This window comes from Silurus meridionalis, chromosome 4, assembly GCF_014805685.1.
Source record: "Silurus meridionalis isolate SWU-2019-XX chromosome 4, ASM1480568v1, whole genome shotgun sequence".
NCBI lineage: Eukaryota > Metazoa > Chordata > Actinopteri > Siluriformes > Siluridae > Silurus > Silurus meridionalis.
The window spans coordinates 22,660,213-22,680,429 of NC_060887.1; the positions used below are offsets into that span (position 1 = coordinate 22,660,213).

General features: G+C 34.7%; 1 protein-coding gene across 3 annotated transcripts in view; it reads left to right on the forward strand.

The window, feature by feature from the left end:
* Window positions 1-15,689, forward strand: part of grik2 (glutamate receptor, ionotropic, kainate 2) — a 132,082-nt gene extending 116,393 nt beyond the window's left edge. For 2 of the 3 annotated variants that reach the window (XM_046847150.1, XM_046847151.1), the window contains 2 exons: window positions 5,595-5,845; window positions 13,547-15,689. In XM_046847150.1, coding sequence (XP_046703106.1) covers window positions 5,595-5,845; window positions 13,547-13,711 — 416 coding nt within the window. In that variant the 3' untranslated portion in view covers window positions 13,712-15,689. Of the gene's footprint in view, window positions 1-5,594; window positions 5,846-6,119; window positions 9,697-13,546 lie in introns of those variants that run through there. The other variant, XM_046847152.1, reaches the window with a different exon arrangement.
* The last annotated feature ends 4,528 nt before the right edge of the window (window positions 15,690-20,217 follow it).

Here is a 20,217-nt window from a genome sequence, read left to right on the forward strand (position 1 = left end):
GTTAGGTGATTATCTAAACTGCACATGGATTTCAGAGTGAACATTGTACATTTTGTTTCATTGTTCCTAAATCCTGCTAATAATCATGGCCAAGAAAGACTAAACTCAATTGTTTGGCTATTGTTTTATGGATATGGGAGGGCCAGTTGAAAAATGAAGATGGCTATATCATTATCCATCAGTGATTATTCGAAGCATGTCAGAACTGGTCTGCCAGTTTTTGGACCATTTAGTTCTGCTGTGTCTTTTTTTCTAAGCTTCTAAATCAATATTTCATCCAAAATAATAGTCTGATATCTGAGTCATTGTGATACCCATTCATCATTCACAGATCCAAGAACTCTACCATACATCGACCATGTGTGCCTGTTAGCTGTAACTGAAAATGAGCTGTCGAGTTCTTATAATGGAAAGTAGTCTGGCAAGAAGTGAAAGTCATCTCAGTGTCTCATTAGTTTGAAGGGAAATAAATAATGGAAAAAAATAAGAGCTATAATGTGGAAAAATAAATACAATCATTATAAATATATACATTTCACTCTTATGTTTAATTGGAAAAAACAACATCCAGTTGTAGTTTGGTTTTATGTAACATAACAAATTAAAATAAAAAAAATGAAAAAATAAATACAGGTTGCTTTACAGTAATTTAAATCTTTAAAAAATTTTTAATATTTTTGAAAAATATTTTTGAAATATTTAAAATTGTTTTCAAAATTATTATAAATTCCAAATACCTATGTATGCCAAATACCGTCAATACGCTTTCCAAAATTTAAGATAGGATTAACAAAAGGTTTAGGCAAGTGTGAAAATTAATTAACAAAATGGAAAGTAAAGTATCAAAGAAAAATCCACCTTAAATCAATATTTGGTGTGCCACTCTTCAGGTGTGCCACTCATCAGGTACACAGTTTTTGAAGGAACTCAGAAGTTTTTCAAACATCTTGGAGAACTAACCTCAGATCTTCTTTTGTCTCTTCATGTACTGTAAGCATGAGACAGACTCAATGATGTTGAGATCAGGGCTCTGTGGGGGCAAAAACTATTACTTCCAGGACTCCTTGTTCTTTTCCACACTGGAGATAGTTCTTAATGACATTGGCTGAATGTTTGGGGTCGTTGTCCTGCTGCAGAATAAATTTGGGGTTAATCAAATGCCTCCCTGATGAATTTGCATGATTGATCTGCCTGTATTTCTCAGCATGTGGACATTAATTAATGACTGACCAAATCTCCCTTCTTGGTTGCTGCCATGTGTTGTCACTTCTATGCTTTACTGTTGCAAGGAACTATATATATATATATATATATATATATATATATATATATATATATATATATATATATATATATATATATATATATTTTTATTTTTTCAAATTTTGACTCATCAGTCAAGAGCACCTACTGCCATTTCTCTCAACCATAGTTCCTATATTTTTGTGCATAGTTGAGTCTTTTAGCCTTGTTTCCATGTCAGATTTATAGCTTTTTGGTCACAATTCTTCCATGAAGACTACATCTGGTCATAATTCCCCAGTCAGTAAATGGGTATACCTCGGTCCCACTGGTTTCCGCAAGTTTATTGCTGATGGCATTGCTGGCTCTTCTGTTATCGAAAAAAAGTAAACATAATGTGTCTTTCATCCAGTGCATTAAGTTTCATTGGCCGGCCACTGTGTCTACGGTCCGCAAAATTGTCGGTTTATTTGTGTTTCTTTAAAATAGCTTGAACAGCACATCCTAAAACACCAGCCTGCTCTAAAATCTTTGCCTGGGAGAGACCTTGCTGATGCAACTACTTTGTGTCTTGTTGCTGTGCTCAGCTTGGCCATGGTGTGTGACCTGTGACATGAAACTGTCATCCACAACCTCACCTTAGTAGCAGAGTTTCCCTGTTCCTCATCTAGTTTTAAACCTCCTACACAGCTGTTTCTGTTTTAGTTAATTACTGTTTCAACCTACAGAAAATATTTATGATAATTAGCACCTGCTTGGATCTAAATATAGGATTTATAAGGATTTAAAAGACAAAAGGTAGTCAAAACATTTATTGATTTAATTTGTAATTTGAAATACTCTTCTGTCTTTTCTCTCTCTCTCTCTCTCTCTCTCTCTCTCTCTCTCTCTCTCTCTCTCTCTCTCTATATATATATATATATATATATATATATATATATATATATATATATGAGAACTGTGAACATCATCGTAAATAAATCCTAAGCTTTACTGTGCTTACATAAAACAATTCTTAAAAAATGTTTTAATACAAGCCTTACATAAATCTCTTACAAAGAAATCTTTTATTTTCAAAAAGAATTTGGAATAATATTATTATTATTTTTTTGATAGTCTACAAAGCACTTTGACAATTCATTAGAATAAAGACATGCTAAATGCTGCACGTGTAATTAAAACAGTAACTGAAGATGAGTGAATTATAAGTTGCTCAAATTTGCCAACTAGTGTTTAACCAATTTTAAATATAAAATCTGAAGTTTCAGAAAACTGTTACATTAACTCAACAACCAATCTAGCAATTTATGTTTAATAAAAATAAATGTAAAAACTGTTCAAGACAAAACAATCTGGCAAGCACCAATGCAATTTAATACTATTTAGTGCAAGAGTGGCATTGTAGCAGGTTGCTGTACCTCCAGGTTCTCTGGTTTCCTATTACCTCCTTAACGAAATGCATGTTGGTTGCTTGGTGACTCTAAATTGCCCCTAGGTGTAAATGAGGGTGTAAATATGTTTGTGAGTCCTTCTAGACCTGTGGGTTGTTGGAGATGAAAATAAGATGAATAAATAGCATAGTGGACAGTTCACTTTTATCTGTAATGATAACTAACTAAACTGAAAAAAATATATACCCTTCAAATTCTTCACAAACCTATATTACATTGCCATATCATTGTAAAGGCACAGGTTTACTTGTTTTTTATATTGGATTTGCCTGGTATGTCTAATAAGTGCTACTGGACAGTTGTGTTTGTCCTCTGTGTATTGCAGAAATAGAAAGCACCCCAGTCAGCTTTCAGAGAACATGGCATGCCTTTTCCCCAGAGGGGTCATTAAGAGGAGTCATGTACTGTACCATGTCATCAAACATCTGCCAGGGGTGTGTTGGTTCAAGCTGGAATGCTAGCGTACAAGTAAACTGTTTTCCTTCCTCCTTGTCTGTCCATTTCTCCTGGGAAACACCCCCAACAATCCCTCTACTAATAATTAGTATAAATCTGCATTGCAGTTTTCTGGACACTGTTTATCATTTTCTGCTTAAGCAAAGCACCTTGTATTTGTCAACTATTTCCCAGTGGGCGATTCACTATGTTTACAAGATTCACAAGAGTATCTAACATTAAAAAGGCAGAGGAAATTACTGACAGTGCAAAGCCCTGAAGTTTTCTTGATGCAGCAGAGCATGAGTAGAAACCCATAGGAAGCACTTGATGAGGCTTTTTAGTGAAGTGTTGCTATTTCTACAGCATATATATCAACAAGAAATATTTCTTTTCCAGTGATACTTGAAGAAAATAACTGAAGCTGGCTGAAACAGGTCAACATATATCTGTTTTCCTGTTGCAACAGGACATTTGCAAGACTATGCGATTACATTACAGGACAATGCCCCAGAGATTCGTTCTTTGTTGTTCTTCATTGATGTGACAGAATACAGCTGTGGGACTTATTTGAAATTCATTCCAACCAGACATGAAGTAACCCTCTTTTGTTTTGACTGTAGGATTAGTTAATGGAGCCAAAGCTGTAAAGCTCATCTTCACTGCTCATTTAATGTTTAGTGTACAAACATGCTGCTTTACTAAATTCCTACTATTATCCAGTAATGTTATACAAATGTATATTCTTTTAAGACATAACAGTGCTGTAAAATATATTTTTTTACATCTTACAATAAAAACTCAAAGCCTTTGTGCCAGACATCAATATACTGTATTGTTCTGCCAGATTAAATAGTACACAGTTTCTCTTAGGTGATGAATCCAAAGGCAAAATACCAAACAACACAAATGAAAAGGCAGAAAACAAGAGCCTAAGAATATGTATATGAAAATAGGTGTCATTTTCACACGCCAGATTGCTCATGCTTGTGGCAATTGTTCTTAATAATATTAAAAATGTGTGCACTGTATTGCATATTTGTTTCAATTGCGGCATATTAGCACACTTATTTATTTTTGAGGCAGTTAAAAATAAGTCTATAATATACTTGCAAAACTAAGGAAATGAAAATACTAACTCGTATTTTACATTAATTAATTAATTAGGTTAAAAAGGTTTTTTTTTTTTTTGAACATGCACATTTTTATCCAGCTGTCATTCAATAAGGTAGTCAGATACCTCTACAACATCGTATGTACTGAGCTAAAATGTACTTTGTTAGAACAAGTATGATGGATTTTTGAACTGTCAGTTCTTAGAATTTCTGTGTCACTTGTGAAAAATAAAAGGATTTAGTAATCATTTTAATGATACATCAAATTTATATAAATGATTTAATAAATAGCAGGAGTCCTGCTGTCAGCATTTCACTTCTTCACTCTAAACTAAATTTAGGAGTGAATGACTAACAAACATGGTTAAAATAATTATACTGGATCCACTGTTGCACTGCATTTCCTTTCAGATTAATCTAACTCCTACAACAAAGAGGATGTAGTCAGTTCAACAAGATACGTGTTTCACAACATCACAGTGTGTGGGCATTCAGGTGGATTCAATCTTTGAAGTTTATTTAATGTAGGTGAGAGTACTGTACAGTTTTAAATAACTTGGGTAAAAATAAAAAGTCATGTTATTGAGGCCCAACCACAGGAACATTTCCAACATCAAGGCTGTAATGAAGAAATGTACTGTATGTGTTCTTGCTCTGTTACACACCATCTTAAATAAAAAGCCATTCCCTGATGTGTTTTAATGAGTGGTGTGGAGTGGATGAAGCTTGGCCTGTTGACATGTGCATGCAGCAATAGGATGCTGACAATCCAGGAGGTTTCTTTCCTTGCATTCTGGGGATCAAAACAAAATAAGACCTGCATTTGGGGAACACTTCTAAGACCATTTTGGTAAAGCATATATTCTCTAAGCCCATATTGAAAACACTAAGTCAAATTAAGTATGGCAACTAGTTTAATTAGACAGAAAATAAATAGATAAAACAAAAAAAATGCAGATGCCTGGAATGTAATTGGGTTTTATTGGTGTGTTATCAGTGGCACCCTGGGAGCTATGTTTCAGCAAGCGGCGTTCAGCCAGAGGGCTTCTTGTGGCTCACACAGTCCTCTAGTTGCATTTTCTCTCTATCTTTCCTCATCTAATCACAAGGCTTTCACAAAAAAAAAAAATGCACTCTATAGAGAAGTGCAGCATTCCTGCCACAGCAACTGATTTTATTTCTTTGTGTAAATCCTTCTTCGCCAGTTATCCCGCTTTCTCCCAATTTGATAAATTTGTGTTTCAAATAACAGGACAAATAGGGATTTCTGCTCTGCTAGTCATAATTCTTCCCCAGTCAAAAGATGTTGATTGTGTGTTTTTTGTTCTCTCCTTCTTTTTGACCTCGTCAGGCTCGCCATACCGAGATAAGATCACCATTGCAATCCTGCAGCTTCAGGAAGAAGGGAAGCTGCACATGATGAAAGAGAAATGGTGGAGAGGGAACGGCTGCCCGGAGGAAGAGAGTAAAGAGGCCAGCGCTCTAGGTGTGCAGAACATTGGAGGAATCTTCATTGTTCTGGCCGCTGGACTTGTTTTCTCAGTCTTTGTGGCAGTTGGAGAGTTCCTCTATAAATCTAAACAAAACGCACAACTTGAAAAGGTAAAGAAACACTTTCACATATTTGGACTGCAATAAAAATGTAACAGTTGTTTGACATGATAAAATGCAGCCATCCATTGCCACACTTTGACATTGAGTTTCAGTTTGCTCCATTGAGAGGTTTTTGTTTTAATTACATGCTTTATTGTTTTTGTAAATCTAGCTTGCTTTTTCTCTTCTTTTCCTTACAAGATTGCATTTATGCATTGATGCACTCATATGTAAGGGTTGCAATAAAAAAGTGAAATGCATTTAATTGACAATATTTTTCCAGACATTGCCAGCTGGAGAGCCAGCAACTCTCCTTGATGTATGTCTCTGAAGACAGAAGGGATTTGGTTCATATGCTCAGATGACCACCATGCTTTTCATCTTGTCTCTCCTCTACAGCCCTGTCCTCACACACCTCATTTCACCTCATTTCTTTCTTTTTTGGTTTACTAAGTGCATGGGCTAAGCAAAGATTGTTGACACATTTGAAACAATATCAGGCGTACAGTGACGTACATCGACCTGTACGTCGCTCTGGATAAGGGCGTCTGCTAAATGCCGCAAATGTAAATCAGAATTAAGAAGTTTGAATAATTAAGAAAATACTTTATTTTCACATAGTGAGAATGTGATTTTTTTTATTATATTCAAATCTTATATTTGTGTCTTTTAGTGCTGATTTAAATTTAATTCAAATTTATATTTATCCACAGTCCACAGAAAATATATAAGTTGTTTATAATACAAATAAATACAGCATTTGCAAAATAATGACTCCATCTGTGAATCACCAAATCACTTTGATGTGGTCCTAGTTCACTAGAGAAGTCTTTGGCACAGATTAGACATCATTAACATTACCTCAGCTCAGCTATATTCATTCTACTTGTTAAGCTTGTAACAACATGAAAAACATGACTACATACTCAGCTTTTCTTGTTGTACCTTTGTGAAAGCTTCCACTACCCATATGAGTTGTGAGTTCCACATAGCCCCAATTAGCCCCTCTCAGCAGGGCTCTGGCTTTAAGAGCCATCTCCAGCACCCTCCATCGATTTCTTCCAGTGGTATTGTTTGTTCACTGAAAGCCACCATATTGATGTTTCAGCATAGCCTGTTGTGAGGTTTTATTCTGCAGGCAAGTCCTTAAGTTGACTTAAAAGGAGATGTTAACCATTGGGACACAGGACTGCTTTTAAAAGGCAACTCCATTGAATTTACTTAAAAACAACAAAAATGGTTAAAATGTTTTATGTAAAACCATAATAATATGATGCTCCAAGACCAGTGTATTTTATTAAAGGTCTGAGAGTTGGGTTTGATGTAAATGCTGCATGTTGAAGTCAGTGGTTGCGGTGGGGCTTACTTTCCCACTCTTTTTTGTAGTCCACTGGAAACCAAAAACAATACTGAGAAATCACTGAAAAGCAGGCCCTGTAAATGTAGTTTTAGTGCTCAGGTAATGGCAGGACATTTTACTGTTGGGCAATACACAAATTAGTATTTTAAATATTGTGTAAGTCCACTTTGTGCCACAAAACAGCTTGGAACTGCCCAAAGACCTCAAGGTATGTTGTGATATCTGGCAGCAATCCTTTAAGTCCTGTAATTTGTGAGTTGGGGCCCTCCATTGTGTAGAATTGTTTATACATCACCTCCTCTAAATGCTTGATCGGAGTGAGATATGAGGAATTTCGAGGCCAGGTCAATTATTCGTCATGTTTCTCAAACCACCTGCAGTGTGGCTGGGTGGATTATTCTGCTGAAAGAGGCCACTGTCATTAGGAAATACTCTTACTCTGAAGGGGTGGGCTTAGTTTGCATTGCAACAATGCATTGATAGGTTGTACATGTACAAGTAACTTGCACATAAATGCCCAAGGTTTCCCAGCAGGACATTGCTCATAGTATCGCAATGCCTCCGCTGTCTTACGCTTTGCCTATAATGCAACCTGGTGCCATCTCTTCCCCAGGTAAGAAAAGCACACACCCACCCATGCACACGATCTAAAAGAAAATGTGATTCTTAAGAATGGATCACCTTTTTTATGTTTCTCCTTGCTCCAGTTCAGATGCTCACATGCTCATTACAGACATTTTTGGCAGTGGACATAAGTCTGTAGTCATGCGGCCCCATACACAATCTGCAATACAGTGTGTTTTGACACTGTTCCATAATAGACAACATTAGAATTTTCAGCAATAACAGCTTTTTGGTGGGATCAGAACAAAAAAGGCTTGTGTTTGCTCCCATCTGCCCTGTGCATTAATGAGTCTTGGGAGTCCATAACCCTGTCACAGTTTGACCAGTTCTTTCTTTGTCCATCTTTGGTCAGTTCTAAAATCTCCTAACCAGAAAAATCAACAAGAGCTGCCGTTTTCTAGATGCTTTGACCAAGTACACAGTTTGGCCATCACAATTGAGTCACTAATCTTTATATTGTTTATTTTTCCAACTGACTGTTCACTTGCTGCCTAATATAGCTCAACCTTTAACAAGTGCCACTTTAACAAGATACAGGATGTTATTATCTTTACTTGCTAATGTTTTTGATGGTATGTGTGATCAGTGTAAATAAAAAGCCAGAGAAAATGGTAGAATTAAATCATGTTCTTACCATAGTGGTGAAAAAGAAAATACAAATGTAACTGATGCATTTGGAATAATGCATAGCTCCCTGCAAAACAGCTGCCATGCAGTCATAGTTCTTTTTTTACAAACTGGTAAAGAAAAGCAGTCCCTCTATGTTCCTGAGATTGCAGGTTTGAATCTTGATGTATAAGAAAGTGAATGGATTGCACTGTCCTCTTAGTGTGCTCCCCCCTGCCACTGAATAAGCAGCAGTACAAAAAGATGCAGTCGGAGGAAGCATGTGTTAGACTTTTCCTTACTGGGTTGGTAGCTGTTGTGTGTTAGGGGAGTGCTGCCCAGTGGGTTGGAATTGGCCTTGAGTAAATCAGTGAAAACATACAGCAAGAAAGATATAAATGGAGCTGTTACCTTTTTAGCCTACTATTTAGTTCACACTTTATGACTCATTTATATATTTCACAGCAACTGCAATGTTGTTTCATTTATTAGAGATCAAAGTTTAATGTTAGCTGCTTTCCCACAATAAGTGAGTATATATATCATGCACACTGTCAGACCTGAACTGCCAGTTTATCATAAACATGCGTTACTACTGCATACGATCAAATAAAGTTTATTAGCTCGGCAAAATAAGCTTAGTGTGCACGAAGCCACTTTCCATGTGTTGGTGGTAAACGAGACATTTATTACACAGATGGTTTCTGAACATGGGGGCGTGACAACAGGAAAAGAGGCAGCTGGAGTTGCTCTTTAATGAACAAGGCAATATGGGCATGGTAGCAACTTTCGAGACAGGACATGATGTAAGAGATGGATACTGCCTAAAACATGCTGCTTTACCATGGAACAAGACATGCTTAATGTACTGCGATTTATAGTGCGAGTGAACAAAATGATCAATTTAAATAAAATAACACATTTTACAGGATTTCTTTTGTTTGGGAATTTTCTATTCGGATTGCTGTCCTTTTTTACACTCGAGAATACAGAATATCTGACAGTATACACAGAGGTAGAAGTTGAAGCAACAATCCCTTACCTTATAAGTAAAAGCAAATGTGGATATCTGTATGACTATGCATCTCACTTTTGATGACGTTATTATTTGAGTGCTATATATTTTCACACCCACCTCTGATTACGTCACAGCTTTGCACATCGAATTCTTTTTTCAATATGCTTTCATCACTCCATTGATTCTGTGCATCTATACAGTACTGCCCTTTGTTAACTTTTCATATGCACTTAAATAAATCTTTTACAACAATAATGGCATTTTTTCTTGTTCCTGTTTTTTATGCATTTTTGCCTTCATGCTTTTTTCTGTCATCCTTCTTCCATCTTCCTCCTTTTTCTGCCACCCACACTTTCCTGTGTTAAATCTGTGCTTACTGCTCTCTGAACTGCTTAAAAGTAAACTTGTCTCCTGAGACTTAGAAACAAGCAGCTAAGGGGAAAAAAGTGAAAACACACACACACGCACAAAACACACACGCACACACACACACACACACACACACACACACACACACACACACACACACACACACACACACATTAACACAGATATTAATAACAAATAATATTAGTTATCTGTTAGAAAATGTCTTCCATTTCATTCTAACTGATTTATTGCTTTACAAAAAACATACATCCAACAACACATAGCACAAAGTTTACATTAACATACAATGCAAAATATGCCTAGCTTCAGGTGTCTTGACTTCATGATAAATTTGGTTTAACAGATGAGCCTGATGGGATTAGCTTTCTGTAATTTGACAGTACATACACATGACACATGGATGTTATCCAGTGTGGTCAATATTGCATAAAAATGTTATTTCAAGTGGTGCCCTACATCAAAAATTTTATTTTTCCTCGCAATATTGCAACAAGAAATCTGACCTCATTTTAGCAAATTTGTCTTGAATCTTATCACAAAAACTCCAGTTAGAAATCCAACTTTTACTGGACAATGTTCACACACCTCTAGACAATATGTAAACAATATGCAAAACACAAGGAAGTTAATTTAAGTTTACTTGACCAAATACATTTACTCACACTTTCTTTAATAGGCTTTTTTCATTATTTTGTTTATACATTTGTTTATAAATATAAATAATAAGTTAGGTAATGAACTAATGTCTTATTTAATATATATATTTTTTTCTATAATGTATTTAATTTAATACTTAATATTAACATTTAAGTTCGTAATAGCTAAATGCGAAACAAAAATTGTCATGGTTATTAAACAGATAACATGATACACTGTTGAAAAATTTCTGTAATATTTTCTTGTTGGCTGACACAATGTGTTCAGACATTGCACATTTATTATATCAAAGTTACACTTGGAAATAAGTGGATAATTATCTATAGTCATGTAGCATCAAATTAAAGATGTTATGTACATCTCCTGGGTGGTTGCATTGTAAATAACCTTAATAAGTTGTATTTCTATACTATGTATTTCTATAGGAAATAAAAATGGGAAGACCAGCAGTTTATAAAAATATATATATATTATTTATTATATTTTTATATATGTTCAAGTTCAAGTGTATTTCTATTGTGCTTTTCACAATGGACATTGTCTCAAAGCAGCTTTACAGAACTTGAATAAAAGTGAATTATGTCTATCTATCTATCTATCTATCTATCTATCTATCTATCTATCTATCTATCTATCTATCTATCTATCTATCTATCTATATATATATATATATATATATATATATATATATATATATATAGCATCTATAACAATTATACTGGAAGTAGAGCCACAATTTAAAGTGGGAAAAGGATATCTTCTAGAAAACTTCCATCATTATCCATCTGAGATAAAGGTGACATAGACTTCCCTCAAAGATGCAGTCTATCTATCAGGAGAGAAAGTGTAGCGCAAATGGATATAATGAATTGAAAACTGTCCAAAAAAAAATCATGAAATCTGAAGAAGAGATCTTGATATTTATTGTGTTGGTCTAGGGAAATTGTAGCACTCTGAAAGACAGGGAAAAAAAACATATAAAGTGGAGTGATAAATACTGTGCTGTCAAACTAATGACACTTCTATTAATGCACAGATCTCTTTCAATAAAATCGCTATCCAAAGTGTGTCTCTCTTATGTATATGTTTGATTGTATATTTACATAAAAGCTAGTGTGAACGTTCTATTTAGTCATTCAATGAATATTCCATCAACAGCAGCAGTACAGACCAACAAAGAGATAGATGCTGTAGGTGGTACACTTGAGACAAAGAAAAAAAAGAGGTGACTTGAATTCCAAATCTAAATTTTCAATACTGCATACTGTAATCTTAATCCCAAAAAATTTCCAGTTCAAAATACTTAAATTACAGGGTCTCATTTCATCAAGCTAAATATAAATTCATCTGGACTTTATGTTTTGGTAGTAGCAAGAAATTTTGAATTCAGATCAACATACGCATCATTCTTCTGCTAAAGAATGTGTGTAAAGTCACACAAAGTTCATTTCCATGGATTGTTGCTCATAGAATTTACTGTTACATTTAGACTGTGTGCTTTTGTTTCTTATACAATGTTTAGCTAGTGCTCTATTAAAATAGAATTGCTGTGGAGTCTAAATCATGAAGAGCCTAAAGACATTTTTGTGAAAAACACATATTTTATATTACTAGCACTGATGTTAGTAAAATAATAAAGAAAGTGGACCAAAACAAATGATTTATTTAATTATGGCAGATAAATTGAGAATTCGCCAGTCTGTATACCTATAACCATAAGTCAGAAACATACACCTAAGCTGATGGAAGATTAAGCACTTAGTTTTAATACACTAGAAAAATAATATTTTCTGTCATAGTAGTAAGTCAGAATTTCTATGTATGTATTTCACACTACCTTGCTGGATCATTTTGTGCTCACAGTTGTCTGTACTTTGATGACGTTTGTGGGCTTCACTAAATGCAAATGAGTTACGCTGTGCAAACGTTTGGTAATTTACGGGCGATTGCATTCATCAGTATGGACACACGAGTAGGACGAAAATCAGTGTTTCTGAAACTGGCTGAAATTCTGGTGGAAATTCTTCTTCTTCTTCTTCTTCTTTTAATTAATAAATTTGATCTATTATTGCTAAAATGTTTAATTTTGTCTTATACTACCAATGTTAAGGCAACACATCAACAACTACTACTACTACTACTACTAATAATAATAATATTAATAGTATTATTTGTTTGTATTAATTAATTCATATTAATAATACTTAATAATCAGTTTTACAAACATAATGCCCAGTAAAAATATAAAGAAATGCCATTAATTAATATAATTTCATACTAATAATTGTGAATTGGTATTAATTAATATATTGATAAGGATATTTTTTTAAATCAACAAATATAAACATTATATAATATAAACATGTATACATTTTTATGCATTCACATCCATACAATATCAAGCGCTTCTGACATTTCATCTCAGCATTTATTTTGTTCTCTGAATTAAATGTTACATTTACTTGTATGATTTTTTTTGTATGAACAGAAACTCTCAGAACAAAGACTACAGAAAAGGGAATATTGAATATGCAGCACACAATCAAATATTTATCAGGGGACATTTTTGTAGACAGCAAAGCATCTCTCTTTTTCTGATTGTTGAATGCAGCACTTACAAATGACACAGTGTCTCTGGGAGAGCAAACATGTGGAGGAGGGAGAGGAGAGGTAGCAGCTTAATTGGCCATGCAGCTTCGTGGGATTTGAGTCTGAGGAAATGTAATATGCATCAACAAGTCATGGTGCTGCAGCAGCAAGGCAGGAAATAAAAGCTGAGTGAAATCTTCTATGGAGAAAACGCTTTAGTTATGATGCGGTCTGTGTGCATCCAGAAGGACAGCAGCATTGATCATAGTGCTTCTGCTCTCTCATGCATCTTTCTTTTTCTCCCTAGCCTTCTACTACCACTCCTTTGCATATGTATTACTCCACAGCATGTTCATCAACTCCTACATGAAACTTGTTCTCTGTATTAGACAGCCAATATTGATGATGTCTTTTTAATAAGTAAGAAATAGCTGATCAGCTGCGTTTTCTCTCTCATCCCTCACAGAGGTCGTTCTGCAGCGCCATGATGGAGGAGCTGCGAGTGTCCCTCAAGTGCCAGCGCCGACTCAAACACAAGCCTCAGCCACCTGTCATGGTCAAAACAGAGGAAGTGATCAACATGCACACCTTCAATGACCGGAGATTACCAGGCAAAGAGACCATGGCATAAAGCAGACATTTGCTCTCTCGCTCTCTTTTTAAAGACAGAGGAAGAAAGAAAAGGAAAGAGATTTGTAGAGCAGGGCGATAGAGCTACATTTATACTTGGGGGGTGGGAGATTAGGAACATGATTGTTCAGTGTTAAATGTCATTATTGTTTTAAAACAATTAGCTATTCGGGGCGAAAAAAAAGAAACTGCAACATATTTCCTGTGGAAATAACTTTGATTTTGGGCAAAATTAAAGTGAGTTACCTCATCACTCATGTCACCAGGGCAAGAGCTGATTGGTACTTGTGTTTGGAATATTTTATGAAGTAAATACGGAGAGAGCTATAGGAATGAGATCAAGCTGTATATGGCTGAAGGTGGACTATCCCTTCATTTTGTTCATGTTAGTTTAGGTTTGTGAATCTGTATTGATCTCTTTGGGCAGCTTGACCATTCTCTGTCTAGAGGCCACATAGAGAGCAGTCGAGTACATTAAAGAGAACTAAATGATGTAGACAATATGGGGCAGGGGATTCTCTAATTACATGGGCAATCCAGTATAAAATATTTTTAATGTGTATATTTCAGCTGTTTATTTAATGGTCCAAGTCCCAGTCATGGTAGGAGAAACCAAACATAGCTGATTAAAAATACTGAATTATATTTAGAGTCACTGCAGAACTCCTCTGTATCAAAGACATTTTTTGATCTCAATCACCTGAAAGGAGGAGATATATCAGGCATCAGGCAATAAACAACTTAATTTGCTTGCATTTCAATTCATGACCGACAGAATTTTTTTGAGGATGTGGAAGGGAAGAATCACCGTGGTTACTTTGTGATACATTGACACAGTAAAAACATGGAACATGCCTATGAAGATTCCCAGGAGGCTCATCACCACTGCAAAATATAGATCAGTTCCAGGAATTGGGAAAAAACACAGTCAATGACTCCCCCCAACACACACACACACACACACACACACACACACACACACACACACACACACACACACACACACACACACACACACACACACACAGAGAGAGAAAAAGAAAACTAGCATCAAAGCTGTCATGCTATATTTATTCAAGTATTTATTACTTTTTATTTATTGTTAATTCATAATTTGACAAACTCTATCTACATGCATTAAGTAAGCATCAGTGCTTTTTTCCACACAGTCCAATTCATTCCAATGTCAAGTTTCTTGTTTGTAAATTTTTGTGAATTTTATTTCAGGAAACAGGAATCCTCACAAACTTGTGCAAATGCAAAATTTATATGAAGTGTTTTTTGTATGAAAAAAAAAAACCTCAAAGTTTTGTAATAATTTTTATCAACACAAGATTGACCATGGGCATCCTTCTCTTCTTCTGGTGGAAGGAATGCCATCAGGAATAGCCAAGAGTGTAAAATATATGGAGGCCCTGGGACTGCTGTGTGTCCACATGGACCAACTTCATAAGATCACACAAACACATCCAGGACCATAGCACCAGGTCTGTGTAAAGAGGATACAGAGTCAGTGTCCATGACACATTGCCTCCATGGACATAAGTCACCTTTAAGGTCCATGAAAAGAAAAGTGTGCTAAACATGCCAGGCAGTGTTGAAATGATGAACATTTTGGACAAATCCTATTTTTATCGTGTAAAATAATCATATTTAAAGAAAGATATTTTTACTTGGGGTAAATAATAGTAACGATAATACTAATGATACTAAAATATATACACATATATAGATATTTACAAAGAGTGTCCTGGGGATGACCACTGTTACTTTTCATTACACACCCGACTTACAATAGACTGCTAGGAGTGCAGAGAACATGTGAGTAAATGGTTAAAATGGGTAAGATGTCTTTAAAAACATTTCGAGATTCTAAACTAATTTTGACCATGTTGTGAAATCAGAATTAATTGTGCACACAATTTACTGTCTAAAGTTGATGCACAAGTTTAAAGAAAACCATTAAAAAGTTAAACAGACTTGCCTCTTAGCCTTCATCATTTTCTTACATGTACAGAAAAAATGGCTACTCATTCACCATCATATTTCTATCCCATGCACAGTTAAATGATCAAGCAAAGCAAAGACAAATAAGAATTTATTTGATTAACCAAATGAGTAAGCAATCACACATGGCAGGACATGCTGTTTTAAGAAACAACTCCATTTAAAAATCTATTTGTGTGTTACAAGCATGATAAACATGATAAAAGATGTTTCCTTCTCTTGTTTAACGTTTTCCACAAATTCCAGTTATCACTTACTTTATAGCAGCTGTAAACCATCATTTCCTCACCTGTCTCTCGATTCTGTGCCTTTATGTTTAAAACAAAAGATAAAACAACTTGTTATATTACAAATATCCTGGAAAGGAGAAAATCCTCTGTCCTGTACACTCCATTGTGGTGGAAAATGCACTGATTACAAAGGACTGGCACTTGAAATTCCTTCTATAGTTGTTAAATAAAAACATCTCATAACAGTACTTCAAAAATGTATGATTATCTATTAATATCTTTTAGTTTATGTAACTTGTCACCACACAACTACCTGTAAATGGGCTATTCCTACAGACAGAATAATATATTACAATGATTATATTTATATACAATCATTTCAACTGTTGAAACTATTGTCAAATGGTTGTTATAGAAAATATATAGAATATATACAGTATAGCTGTTGTACAAATATATAGAACATTGTCTCAGGATGTTATAGAAAATTAATCAACACCTTTTGACCAAATTGAATTAAAAATGAACAGTGCCATAATACAACACGGAAGCAAATAAATAATCCGAACATTCTAGTCTTACATATATTAAACTCTAAAGTGAATATAGTTTGACATTTGGTGACAATGACAGATGTAACTTTTGTAATTGCTATGGAAATTGAGGCAGTCTCATTTTTACTTTTCATTCAATTATATGACTGTAAAATGTAATAATGAAATATTAAAATAAAAAATATATAAAAAATATGTTAAAATATGATTTTACAAAATCACAAGACATTTTCATTTGAATAAATACAAGCTATTTCTTTTTTGTGTCATTGTTTCAACACTATTACAACTGAAATTAACATAACAAATTTAACTCTCTATATGTTACATCATATTATATTTAAACCTTTAAATAGAATCATAAAAATTATATGAATGATATAAAACTATTAAAAATCATTAATATCTAATCAATTACTTTATGATAATAATAGTAGAATTGTGTTGATCATTATATTCTAGTGTAGAGAAAGAAAGGGAGAGGGAGAAGGAGAGAAAGAGAAAGCGAGAGAGAGAGAGAGAGAGAGAGAGAGAGAGAGAGAGAGAGAGAGAGAGAGAGTGTGTGTGTGTGTGTGTGCGCCCGTGACTGCTATGGTTCTTCATCACATTTTCAAGGATTTTCTTTATCAGATTGCCACCATTTTTAATCACAGCCCTTCTTAGCTGCACTCTAATCTACAGCAAACAAAGATAGTGAACCTACATGCAGGATATCGTTAATTGGCTAAATATCATTGCACAAGAAGAGTGCCAATGATCTAGGGATCAAATGTAAGCTTTTATTACTTCCTTTGTTTCATAGGCAGTGGTGGACAGTAACAAAAAGTAAGTATCTAAATTTTTTAGTTCAGTACAGTTTTAAAAGCATAAACCTGATTATTTTTAACCTCGGGTTTTCCAGTTATACAATCACAAACTGCTCAGGAAAAGATGACAAATAGTGTTACGTTAAGCACTATACTGGGCCAAATTCTGTTTGTCCAAAAACTAACATTAGCTACAAAATCACTTCAAAGTGTTCACAGCATTGTGCTATTACTCACTTTTTACTACTTGTGTGGAGCTCATACAGTACTTCTGAAGTTGTCACCAAAGTTGATTTTATTTTGTGGCTGTTTTTGAGAAACTCCGACCCTTGCACAAATCCCGCACAGCTGTATGAGTAGAGAATAAATCTGCAGTTGAGTTTAGAGTACTGATGTGCACAGTTTGGTATTAAATCCAGTCTTTATAATACTTCTGAGACTTCAGGTTGTTTATTGTGCCTCTCAGAATCCCTACTGAAAGTTAAAGATGTGTGTAAGGACATTAATGAGCTGGTCAGTTCATCTTTTGGACCACAATTCTGATATGTTTTTTGGTAATTTGCTTGTTTGTTTGGACCAGCAGCCTTAAGTGGGTTGACTCTACATATCTTTTCTAACTACTAGTTTCCCTCAGAGACATTGTCAGTTGCATACTGTGTATAAATGGCTTTTAGCATATCTGGGAGTGAATCATTACTGTCCCAGGCTAATCATGTTTTTCTGTAATCAGTAATGAATACCTTAGATTCTGTGGGCTGAATAAGCACATGAGGGAAAAAAAATACCATTTGATGTTTTCAAAATTAACATTTGACTCACTCAGATCACAAGTTTGGACATGTATGAAAGTTTTATAAAAAAAAAAACTAGACAAGGAATTTCATCAGAATGCATTTTAATCATTTATGTTTCTTTTTAAGTGCATGCAGCCACAGCTTCTGGTTGACAAGTGAAATCTTTTGGCAGTAAAACCATGTGAAGTTGGTTGTGTTTGAAAGTAGCAGTATCCCTAAACATATCAAAGTCAGTGTACTGAAAGCAGTTGTGAAGTGCTGCAATTTCTTCTGAACTCTCAACATTGAAAGCAATGTTTTGGTACCTGTACAGTATGTGCCAACCAATGAATGAAGGGCCAGAAATGCAGTTGGAGAATTGGCAAAATTAATTTTATCCACTGGCTATGGGTAACAGATGAGATGAGAGGATAACTTTTAAGCAGCAATGGTGCGTTTCTCCAGGATGTTTTCAGTTTGGGTTGTGCATAGTTTCATTTGAATATACTATACTTACACTGTATGCTAGGTGTAAGCTTTGGCCAGTAAGATTAGATTAGTATGTAAATATTATTCAAATACAGCTTATTCATCAAATAAAGCTCATTAACAATTAAAATTTTGAGAGTACCATAGCATACTAATTTCCTACTTATGTCTTTTGCCTGGCATACTTTTCCTGTTTTGTAGTGAAGCAATGGACAAACACTCTATTTTCAGCAAATACATAATACCTCAAATATTTTACTATATTAGACTTTTTACAATTATCTGTTTTAGAGGCAGTTTACTAGTCCTGCAGAAACTGTCTGATATAAAATGCTTTAGTTTAGATTTTTTTTTTTGTTTAAGCTATGACCAAAAGTCAGGGTGAAAAAGCAGTGTGGAACCTGCACATATATGAAATATCACAGTTCCTTATTTAATTGATTGTTTAATGTTATATTCATTATTCAGAAATTCTGAATTCAATACTGTAACACTGTAAGTGTAAGCCACAAAACTCAGCTACATTTATCAATGCAAATGCTCAAATCCCTGTGAAAACTAATAGCTACAACAAGAGTACTACTCTGTAGCTATTAAACTATTAGCTAATCAGTTGCCACTTACTAATAGTTGATATAACTTGCCAAATGTTATCCAATTAACTTTCATTTTTTGGCACAGTGTTTCATGCAGCATACTGTTATTTATTCAAACGTGGAAAAGGGAAAATTGGATTTTGGAACACAAAAAGATTGTGTTTTTTCTCACAATACAGCCAATTCAGTATGTGAGTAATGATTTCTTTATTTAAGGCTTTATTCATATAAAATTGCCAGTGTTGTTTATTTATTAGGATGTCATTAACAAAAGTAAACATTTGTATAAGTTGGCATGTTCTTTTCTTATTAATAGGCCCCACATTACATCATCAGACCCCACTTTACATCATCCACAACCGAAACTGTGTTAAAAGTCAAACCAATCATGTAACAAAAGCAACAGTACATCATTATGTCTACGACAGTGTGATTTAATGACACACCACAACAAGCTTAATTCCCTTTGGGAATGCCAGCAAAAAATAAAAGAGAGAGAAGACCCAAGACTTTTCTTCACTGTTCTTGGTGTGAAAACGTCCTGGGAAAAATGAAAGACTTACATTTCCCTGCTGCAAAAAATATCAAGTTCAACAGTGTAAAGCCGCATGAGCAAGGCTTGTGAAAAGAAGAACTGACAAAAATGTTATGCTCTCCTGAGACATGGGTGTTACAGACATAATCCCAAATTACACTTGAGCTAGGTCCACCAAACCCTGTAGAGCGTAACAGCTTAAGCTAAACCTGGTCCACATACATCTAATGGAGCATGACCAGATTACGCACAGCTGAGTGTCACTCCTTCAGTCCAAACACGGAGGTAAGCAACAAGGCATTACAGAAAATGTCTTTTCAGCAAGTGTATGTACAAAGCCATGGCAATTCATTTTTTTTGGATAAAAGAGAGAGCCAATTTTAGTGGTTCTTCAGTCTTTTGACACTTTAATTGTTAAATATAACTTGCAGTAATGTATGTTGTATGTATGTATGTATGTATGTATGTACTGTATGTACAGTATCTCACAAAAGACAGTACACCTTGCTGTAGTCGC